The following is a 10782-nucleotide window of genomic DNA, read 5'->3' as shown; positions in this document are numbered from 1 at the left end:
TATTGTGATTTTAATATGTTTCTCCCAAGGTGCTTGATTGGAAAATGATTCTTTTTCTCCTAATTTTCTCCATTTTGTTTCACATGCACGAAGCCACCCACACATCTTTACTATTTAAGGAGGGCCCAATGGTCTCGTGATGGTAGGTTTGCGTTTGTTCACTCGTCCTTCGTCACTACTTCCAAAATAACGTCGAGTATTAATCAAATCAAATCTTATAAAAAGCTCAACTAAATCAAAAACTTTTCTTACCTTTCCCTACCCATACCCAAATCAAATAATATATTACCAAAACGCCAATTAAATCAAAACATTGCTTGCCTTCCCTACCTATCATCAAATCTGATCTTACCAAAAGTGTAAGGTATTATCACCAAACTTTTGGCTAACAGGTTGCAAAAAGTTATTCTCAGCCTGATTCACAGAAACCAGTATGGTTTCCTTAATAACAGATGCATCCAAGACTGCCTAGCATGCTCATATGAATATCTACACCATTGCAACCAAACCAAGAAAGAAATTTTGTTACACAAACTAGACTTTGAGAAGGCGTTTAACATGCTCAACCATGAGACCATTTTTGAGATACTCAAAGGTAAGGATTTGGACACAAATGGATTAGCTAGATCATGCAGATTTACAACACTCGCTACTCATCGGTTCTGCTCAATGGCGTTCCTGGCAAACAATTCCTTTGCAAAAGCGGAGTAAGACAAGGGAACCCCCTCTCCCCTTTGATATTTATTATTGCAGAATACCTCCTCCAATCCATGATTAATGAAGCTATGAACAACTCCCTAATTGAATCCCCTCTTATGCATGCATCATGTCCAGATTTCCAATAATTCAATATGCAGATGACACTATGATGATAATTCTTGCTGAAGCCAACCAACTGCTACATATAAAAAAATATTGTTGCATTTTGCCGACTACACTGGTTTAAAAGTAAATTACTCCAAGTCTACTATGAATGCTATTAACACCATTGATCCCAAGATGTTGGCCCTCTCTTCTCTTATGGGATGTCAAATTGGCTCTCTGCCATTATCCTATTTAGGGATGCCACTGAGTCTACACAAGCCTAGAGTGATAGACTATTTCCTCTGCTCAAGAGAATTGAATCAAAATTACAGGTATGCTCCACTCTACTCTCGTATGGAGATAAGCTTGTCGTGATCAAATCATTTTTCTCAAGTAAGCCTATTTTTTACTTGAGCATCCTATCTATGCCAATGACTGTTATCCAGCAAATCAATAAGTATCTGAAGCAATGCTTCTGGAGGAAATATGGCATCGAGGAGAAAGCTCCTGCTCTGATTGCATGGGAAAAGGCTTGCTTACCAAAATCTGATGGAGGTCTAGGTATACTTGATATTTCAACATACAACCAGGCCCTGCTCAGGAAGTTCCTACACAAATTTCTCAATAAGCAGGACCTCCCTTGGGTGAAGATTCTATGGGAAACCTACTATACTTTGCATACCCGAGGAGAGAGACTAATTGGATCATTTTGGTGGAAAGACATTCTCAAACTATTGCCCTCATTCCAGAGATTTGCAAAATGTAAAGCTGGCATTGGTGACACTATCAGACTCTGGAAAGATCGATGGAATCTTCTCCCCCTCCAACAGCAGTACCCTGAGCTCTTCTCCTTCACAATCAACTCAGACATCACATTCCACCAAGCTATCCATTCCGAGGACATGGAAAATCTTTTCCACAAACCACTGTCCATTGAAGGACATCAACAATTCATTGAAATTCAGGAAAACATCAACAATCTGCCTGCGGTTAACCACAAGGACTCTTGGACTTACACCTGGACCTCACCATCCTACTCCTCCATGAAGATGTACAATTGCTTGATAGGTCCCAACAATAACCACTTCATTTTCAAGCTCCTTTGGAAAGCCTCCACCATGCTTAGGCACAAAATCTTTTGCTGGCTGGTCCTCCATGACAGAGTCTATACCAGGAATCTTTTGAGAAGAAAATCTATGTTTCTAGAATCATATGAGTGTGTTCTATGCAATGACAAGGCTGAGGAAACATCTATGCACCTGTTTTGGGACCGCCCGTTCTCTTTGCATTGCTGGAATGAAATCATGCCCACTAGGAGAAGAGGGGTATCAAGTTTTGACGAGATATGTCTGGCTATCTCAATTCTTCCAAAAGACCTGGCACTTGACATTATCATTATTGGGTGTTGGAGTCTTTGGTTTGTCCAAAATGATAAGATCTTCAAAGAAGCAGTTGCTCACCCCCTATGCTGGAAATTTCACATGTAGGAAGGACTCGCAGTGCCTCTGTTGAGAGCTAAGACGACCAAAGCAAACAAGATCAGGTCCTGGATTGAAAGCAACCTGTAATTTCATTTAATGTTTGATCGTGCTGGCATTGGTTAAGGCTTTTGTCTTCATATAACAGTTTTGTATATACCTTTTTTAATTGATGAAAATAAACCGTAGAACAATTGTTCTACGGTTCGTCGGTCGGAAAAAAAGTGTAAGGTGTATGTTAGGCATAATCGATGTTAAACCCGCTAAAATATGTATGCCTCCATTGGAATGCACGGACAATTAACTAGTCAACATTAAAACAAATTCACCAGGGAAAAGATAAGATCTGAACAATTTTGACACTTACTAAGATGATGGAGACCAACCTTAGATGATGGAGACTAAAATTAATGGGCAAGGAGAAGAGATAATTAAGAGTGATCTTCCTTCATACTTGTCAAGGGAATTTAAATGGAGTGTTTTTTTTGCTCATTTTGCCTTGGCGGAACCCAAAAAAATGACTTGATAGTCAGCGAACGTCAGATTTTTAAGCATTACAAAAGAATGTTTATTATGGTAAATTATGTTGTCGCGAGGGTGAAATTTTCCTTTAGCAAGCATAGCAAAATCCGTCATGTTCTGTTTTTTGCCGCGATTTGCCGTGCTTATTAAATAAAATTGTCATCCCGCGACAACATAAATTGCCATAAACATTCATTTTGTCAATGCTTAAAAATCCAACGTCCGTTTTTTAACATTTACCCAAACAATCTTGCTAATATTCATGGGATCTTATATTAAGATCCGTACAAAATTTTCATTTTTGTTTTTCTATTTCTTTCTAGAATGTTATGTCACTTGACTGAGACTTTGTTAAATCTCAGTCAACTGAGACCTAGCAAAAAAAAGGTTTCTCTTGGTGTATTCGGCACATAAATAAAGGATTCCTATCGTCACACAATCTCTCCAAAAATGGCTTGGCTCCAAACAAAACCCTAACCCAGCACTGTGCACAATAACAGGGGTACTGTTGGAGTAGGCCATGGGCTGTCAGCCAAAGCCTAAAGAAGACAATTGGTTGTCAGTTTGTTAATAGATGGCCTCGCATCGCAGCCGCACCGCTCTCCGATTGCTCCATTCATCCATTAACTCCCCACCTTCATTATGCATGCATGCTTTGCCTTCCTCCTTTATAACTCCTGCCTTGCTACCCCTCCTCCCTCCCTCCTATAGCAGCAGCCAGCAGCTAAACACAAGCCTCACTTCACATCGCACCGCATCGCATCGACCGGCCTCTCCCTCCGAGGAGAGCTCCCGCGCGTCGCCGCCAGTGCGGGCGAGAGCCATGAGAGGGGGAGGAGGAGGAGGGGAGGACACGCGGAGGACGGCGGCCGGGCAGGCCATGGTGGAGCTGCAGGCCAACGGCGCGACCGCGACCGCGACGTCGGCCAGCGGCGCGATGGTGGTGGGGCTGAGCCCGCTGAGCGAGACGCTGTGGCGGGACAGCAAGGCGATGCCCGGGGCCGGCGCGGCGGCGCTCATCGGCGAGGTGTCGGCGAGGCTGACGTGGAAGGACCTGTCGGTCACCGTGGCGCTGGGCCCCGGCAAGACGCAGACCGTGCTGGACGAGCTCACCGGCTTCGCCGAGCCCGGGTCGCTGACCGCGCTCATGGGCCCGTCCGGCTCCGGCAAGTCCACGCTCCTCGACGCCCTCGCCGGCCGCCTCGCCGCCAACGCCTTCCTCTCCGGCAGCGTCCTGCTCAACGGCCGCAAGGCCAAGCTCTCCTTCGGCGCCGCGGTACGGCCAGCCACCTCGTCTCACTCTACTTGCCTCAGAACTTGTTTTACCTTCACTTGTTTTTATCCGGCAACGAGACCGCCATTTTTGGGCATTAGACTCGCCATGTTACTTTCATCCACCTCAGCCAGTGTTCATGCCATTTCCGAGCATGTGAAAGCTAGCTATCCACCTCTGCTAGCAGATGCCATGGCGCAGTACGTTTGGATCGGTAGAACGGAGCCGTACGGCCGCGCTCAGCGGCCAATTAATTCTACACCGGCGCGTAGCCATCGACGCCATCGAAATCCACGGGGTACGCGCGCGACCGGCTCTTGATTCGGCCCGCTGGCTTCGCTTCGCAGCTGCCCCAGGCGAGTACATGCATATGGCGCCCTGCGCCAGTACCCCTACGCTAGTCTAGGAGTAGCAGCAGCTCTCCTACGGGCAGCCAGAGCGATAGCGTGCCGTGTCGAGTGGTTGGGCGGAGCAATTAATACGTCCTTCAGTTCTCTGATCCCGTTGCTGCTTTGCTTTCAATTCCATGCCCCTTCATACAGATCTCGTACGCAACGTTTTTCTTTGCTCTCCGTCGACCGATCTCGACGGCGAAATATCTTCCCTGCATGGTTCAAAGAGAAATGGAAAAGGGCCTGCTGCGACCTACTACCTCCTAAGTGACATAAATACAGACAGTTGTGTAGTAACTTGTTATTGTGGCGCTGTTCCGAATTTATGATGATCGATGTGCTGGTTTACACTTCAGTTTGGGCATCTTTTTCTACTAGAACTACTACTTAGTTTACGGCAGTAGATTCTAGCTTGTGGCCAGTAGTAAAACTGGGTGATTAGTTTTTGCCAGCATGAGACGAAAAACAGTGGCCCTCTGTATATGTGCTCCATACGAGTAGTTCATGAGCTTTGGCGTAGCCGACTTCGAGTACCACTACTTTGGATGCAACGAAACCACCAGAATACTACTTTTCGGACCAATCCTCGTAGAAGAATGCTATAGGTGATGATGTTGTGGTGTATGCATGCGTACGCAGGCGTACGTGACGCAGGACGACAACCTGATCGGGACGCTGACGGTGCGAGAGACGATCGGCTACTCGGCGCTGCTGCGGCTGCCGGACAAGATGCCGCGCGACGACAAGCGCGCGCTGGTGGAGGGCACCATCGTGGAGATGGGGCTCCAGGACTGCGCCGACACCGTCATCGGCAACTGGCACCTCCGGGGCGTCAGCGGCGGCGAGAAGCGCCGGGTCAGCATCGCCCTGGAGCTCCTCATGCGGCCCCGCCTCCTCGTCCTCGACGAGCCCACCAGCGGCCTCGACAGGTACGTGGTATTCAGTAGCAGTGCCTGTGTGGTTGTGTTGTTGGAGAAGGAATTGAATTGACGGCTCTGGTTGCGCGGGCAGCTCCTCGGCCTTCTTCGTGACGCAGACGCTGAGGGGCCTGGCGAGGGACGGCAGGACAGTGATTGCGTCCATCCACCAGCCCAGCAGCGAGGTCTTCGAGCTCTTCGACATGCTCTTCCTGCTCTCCGGGGGCAAAAACGTCTACTTCGGACAGGCAGCGCAAGCATGTGAGGTAATCAATTCCTCCACGGTCCAGTATCCGTTTTTCACAGTAACTTCCTTCCTGCTGCACATGTAATGGCGTCAGTAATCAATCACTTCACAGCGAGTAGTACCCCTGCTTCTTCTGCATCGCATATGTTATGTGATCGCTCACCTGCACTTGTTTCCTCGCACGCGCAGTTCTTCGCTGAAGTTGGGTTCCCATGCCCGCCTCTGAGAAATCCCTCGGATCATTTCCTGAGGTGCGTTAACTCCGACTTCGACAAGGTCAAGGCCACCCTGAAAGGCTCGATGAAAGCAAGGGTAAGATAACCCGACGATTCATGTGCCAACATGTTTTCTCATGCAAGTGGCCTAATTTTCATAAACTTTGCAGATCGAAAGGTCTGATGATCCTCTGGATAAGATAACCACATCAGAGGCCATCAGGAAACTCGTCTCTGCCTACAACAGGTCACAGTACTACTACGCTGCTAGGGAGAAAGTTAATGACATCGCGCGAATCGTACGTCCTCTCGGAGCCCCTAAATGCAACATATATGGTTCCCTGTCCTTTATATTTTGCGCATCCGGACAGGCAATGACCAAATGAAATCCATGTGTTGTTTGCTGCAGAAAGGAACGGTGATGGATTCAAGGGGCAGCCAGGCCAGCTTCTTGATGCAGGCGTGTACACTTACCAGGCGTTCATTCATCAACATGTCGCGCGACTTTGGGTACTACTGGCTCAGGCTCTTGATCTACCTCCTTGTGACTGTATGCATCGGCACCATCTACCTGGATGTCGGCACCAAATACACATCCATCCTGGTAAGTGTTGAATAATCGATCAGTGGTTATCTGGATCAAAATGCCATGAATCTGTAATAAAAAGTAGACACTTAAGCAAGGACATCATGTTCCTTCATGAAAAGTGTTCTTTGTGAGCAATGAGCCAATGACATTACCTGCCTCTTCTTCACAGGCCAGGGCAGCATGTGCAGCATTCGTCTTTGGATTCGTCACCTTCATGTCCATTGGAGGATTCCCTTCATTTGTGGAAGAAATGAAGGTGAAGCTCCAGAACTTTATCATTCCATACGGGAATCGGAACTGCTATGTACAATTTGCTCACCTGCTTCTTGACTTGTTCACAGGTTTTCCAGCGGGAACGGTTGAATGGGCACTACGGTGTTGCAGCATTTGTCATTGCCAACACCATCTCTGCTCTGCCATTCCTGGTCCTGATATGCTTCATGTCAGGGACAGTATGCTACTTCATGGTGCGCCTTCATCCTGGTTTCACACACTACATCTTCTTCGTCTTGAACCTCTACGCCAGTGTCACTGTGGTTGAGAGTTTGATGATGGCCATTGCAAGTGTCATACCCAATTTCCTCATGGGCATCATCATAGGAGCTGGAATTCAGGTACATTTTGGCCCAAATTTTCATTTGGTATCCTCTACTCCTATTAACATGTCTGTTCAGACAGCAAATGTGCTTTGCTGCCTGTTTGTTGAAATTACAGTTCCTATGGTAGCCAGTAAATGGACATGATAATTACAACTTAGTAGCTTTGAATCTAGTGCAGTTCTCTTCACAGGTAGGGATTAATGCACCTTGCTAAATTAAAGGAAAAAATAACGAAGCCTGTTGTTTCTCTTTGATACAATTTCTAAGCTTGTAGGCGTAAGATGTGTTTATGAATGAGAGAACTCCAAACTTCCAAAATGTTCTCTAGAACTAGAATACATCACAAGGCTTCGATAAAAATGTGGTAGTACTTCAATAACGAAGCATTGTTACTATGCACTAAAAAGTAGTACTGACCAGAATAGAAGTATAACTTCAGCAAATATAAAAGATGGCACGAGATCTTCCAAAGATCTTAGGGCTCCTTTGATTCAAAGGAATTTTATAGGATTTTTGAAGGATTGAAATCCTTAGGATTTTTTTCTATGTTGCTCCTTTGATTCATAGGATTGAATCCCATAAGAATTTTTCCTATGGAATCTTTTGTACTACATTTCATAGGAAATCTAACATCCACTCCAACCTCTTTTTACAATTCCTTTGTTTTTCCTGTGCAGTCAAACACTCATTGCTAATCCTATAGGATTCAAGTGGGCATGCCACTCCAATCCTATACTTTTCCAATTCCTACGTTGTCAAAATCCTAAGAATCAAAGAGGCCCTTATTATGGTCTAGGAAATAGATACTGCAGACATAGGCCCTGTTTGGTTCGGCTGTGGATTTCTAAAAGCAGCTGTGAAAAATCTGCTGTGAAAAAACAGCTGTGGAAAATCTGATGTGAAAGAGATGTAGGTCATTTGGCAAACCAGCTGATACAGCTTTTTCAGATTTTGGCCCGCAGCGGAATCAGATTTTGGAAAGCACATCCTGGGCTGCTTCCGCTTTTGGTTCAGATTTTGACAGCGGATTTCTGGAATCGGATTCTGCTGGGTTCACCCTTTGGTTCGGATTCTGCTGCGCGGCAGCGGAATCCGTCGATAAAAGTTGAACCAAACAGGGCCATAGACTGTCCTATTATTTAGCTACTATGTTATGTTACCGAGTTGCAAAAGAAACGTAGATGTGCATCCCTGGAAGCTTTTCTACCTGAGAGCTCCACATGAAGAAATTGCCTCACAATTTTTCTTGGACAGGGAATATTCATGCTTGTCTCCGGATACTTCAGACTTCCGTATGACATCCCGAAGATCTTCTGGAGATACCCCATGCAGTACATCAGCTTCCATTACTGGGCACTACAGGTAAATTTGAGGTTGCTACAGACCACGGAAGCATGGTGGTTTCCAGTATGAAATTTGACATCAAACTCTTATCCGTGTACAGGGCCAATGCCAGAATGACATGGACGGTCTCCTATTCGACAACCAATACCCAGACCAGCCGAAGATCCCTGGGGACTTCATACTGAAGTACATCTTCCAGATCAACGTGCACCGGTCGAAGTGGATCGACCTGTCGGTCATCTTCAGCATGATCTTCATCTACCGCCTGCTGTTCTTCATCATGATCAAGGTGAACGAGGACGTGATGCCCTGGATCCGGGGCTACATCGCGAGGAAGAGGCTTCAGAAGAAGGTGCCTGCCATCGGCAAGACGCCTTCCCTGAGAGGCTATGTTGTGGATCCAGAGCTTGGTCCTAACGAAGGCTAGAAAGATAAGCTGGGGGTTGCTGGGTAGCACAAATAGGAGGGTTTCCTACCGGTTCTTGGCGTAATATGTATCTATGATCAGAGAAACTGGTAATTTTTATACGTTTTGGAAGTGAAGCTCGTTTGAGTAGAGGTACATACATACATGTAATGCGTTCAAAAAATGGCATCAGCGATGCATGCAGAGTGACACATACTTGGACGTTCACAGTTCATTGCTGTCTTGGAAGGGCAGCAAAACAGGCAGGAATGGTTGGGGGCACTAATTGGCACACATGGCCGCACTGCATGAGCACAGTGATTCTTCTCGCTTGCAGATTTACTTACTGAGACGACAGTACTGAAGTTACAGTAAAGATCCATTTGCGGTGGACGGCATATCAATGCCATAATTGCGGCTAGATAGATTGACAGGTTTACAAAACATTCCACATGGATTGACAGGTTCTCTCTAAACAGTCCACATGGGGTCATTCAAGTTGTGTTTGTAAATATCTGGCCTTCCTTTTCAAAACTACACTACCCAGTGCTGACCAACAATAATAGTGACTGATACTACAAGTCACTGCCGACCAACAATAATAGTAAATGCAGCGCAGTGAGTGGCACCACGAACTAAAGATTTAAAGCCACCCTGTGGACGCGTGTAGTACTGCATACAGCGTGTACAGGAAGAGCTTTGGTGCTAAACTGCAACATGCAGGACGATTTAGGCTGGTCCCCTTATGCCAGGTTCGAAGTCGGTATATGCCCCGGCGATTCGAAGGTGCATCCAGGAGCGAACAGGGTGAAAAAACAAATGATTTTCAACACAAGAAAAAAATTTAGACATGTCCGTGTCATTCACATGAATGTAAACTTTCATGGAGAATAGACAAACCTTGTGGTTTGTGTGAAAGAAAACACATTTGATGCTTAAAAAATGGCTTTTTAGAGAACTTGCTTTTGTTTGTTTTAGCGAGGCCCAAACATTTCTTTTCTTCAGAAACTTTCAACGCACATAAAATACATTGTTTAAAAAAATATTGTTGCCGAATTTACTATTCACCCCAGGAGCCCACGTGTGTGCCCCTGGTATCACATCTCCACTAACAATTGTCGCTTTCATCTAAATAAAATGGTCCCTCTCTTTGTTTCCTCTAAAATGTCCCAGATCCGTTTTGGCATGCATACATCAGAGGGAATTCTAACAGAGTATATTTTGCACTTCCAAACAGTCAAAAGGGATTAGTAATACTCCATAGACGATCAATCTTAATTGGAAGTGTGGGTCAGATAGTCATTATGACGTTAAATGCCATGGATAGTATGATTGCAGTGGCATCTGGTGGTGTGTTTACTGTGTTTTCCCTGAATGAGACCATGTTTTCTTTTTACGATACTTGCTGAATTCATCTAGAACAGGTGTTGTAACTTCTAAAATATCTTCATCCTTAGAAGTTACTCCCTCAGTAAAGAAATATAAGAGCGTTTAGATCACTACTTTAGCGATCTAAACGCTCTTATATTTCTTTATGGAGGGAGTAGAATGAATGAGCAGACCTTCCACCCAATTCAAAAACAAATGGCATGGTGATAGAAGCAACGAGAGGAGTAAATAAGCAACAGAGAAGATGTCATGTGCGATGCAGGGAAACGTTATGGGTGAGACATACATGTGCATGTGCTCGTAAGAAAATCTGCCAGCAGGATATAAACATTGGAGAAACTGGTGGTTTCATTTAAGAGGGACCTGGAGGTTTGATGAAGCGCAGTTAGTCCAAATAGATCCCATGGAACGAAAAGCTAGATTCGCATATCTTGCTTAAGAGCCATACCAGAAATCTGAATCCATATATAAAGGATGGCCTAATTTCGTGGCCAGCTGGGTTTTCTTGGGCGTTATGCACTTTCTATCTGGTGGTGTCCTAATTTTATTCAAAGCATACCTAAATTTAGTGAGAATTGCTTCGAACACTTCTATCATAAGAGTCACT

General features: G+C 45.4%; 1 protein-coding gene and 1 long non-coding RNA gene across 2 annotated transcripts; one reads left to right on the top strand and one right to left on the bottom strand.

Annotated features, from left to right (window-relative positions):
* Window positions 1–3452: 3452 nt before the first annotated feature.
* LOC125539075 (ABC transporter G family member 11-like) lies at window positions 3453–8998 on the top strand. Its single transcript, XM_048702444.1, has 10 exons — window positions 3453–4080; window positions 5109–5398; window positions 5481–5652; window positions 5823–5945; window positions 6019–6147; window positions 6258–6452; window positions 6607–6693; window positions 6779–7051; window positions 8291–8398; window positions 8481–8998. The coding sequence occupies exons 1-10, from the start codon at window positions 3628–3630 to the stop codon at window positions 8805–8807; spliced, it is 2157 nt and encodes a 718-aa protein (XP_048558401.1). The 5' UTR covers window positions 3453–3627; the 3' UTR covers window positions 8808–8998.
* On the bottom strand, window positions 5559–5915 carry LOC125539076. The gene is made up of 2 exons (XR_007296653.1): window positions 5797–5915; window positions 5559–5706 (listed from the first exon to the last, which is right to left on the bottom strand). It is a non-coding gene; the product is annotated as an uncharacterized LOC125539076 (long non-coding RNA).
* Window positions 8999–10782: the final 1784 nt, after the last annotated feature.

This window comes from Triticum urartu, chromosome 2 (genome assembly GCF_003073215.2).
Source record: "Triticum urartu cultivar G1812 chromosome 2, Tu2.1, whole genome shotgun sequence".
Taxonomy (NCBI): domain Eukaryota; kingdom Viridiplantae; phylum Streptophyta; class Magnoliopsida; order Poales; family Poaceae; genus Triticum; species Triticum urartu.
Note: the sequence above shows the minus strand (reverse complement) of the source record. Positions and strands in the feature narration are given on the sequence as shown.

Excerpts from the sequence above, each read along its gene's own strand:
- LOC125539075 (XM_048702444.1), top strand. The coding sequence starts at position 3,628 with ATGAGAGGGGGAGGAGGAGGAGGGGAGGACACGCGGAGGACGGCGGCC. Across the intron at positions 7,052-8,290 it reads TCATAGGAGCTGGAATTCAG|GGAATATTCATGCTTGTCTC; the intron begins GTACATTTTGGC and ends TTTCTTGGACAG. Across the intron at positions 8,399-8,480 it reads TCCATTACTGGGCACTACAG|GGCCAATGCCAGAATGACAT; the intron begins GTAAATTTGAGG and ends ATCCGTGTACAG.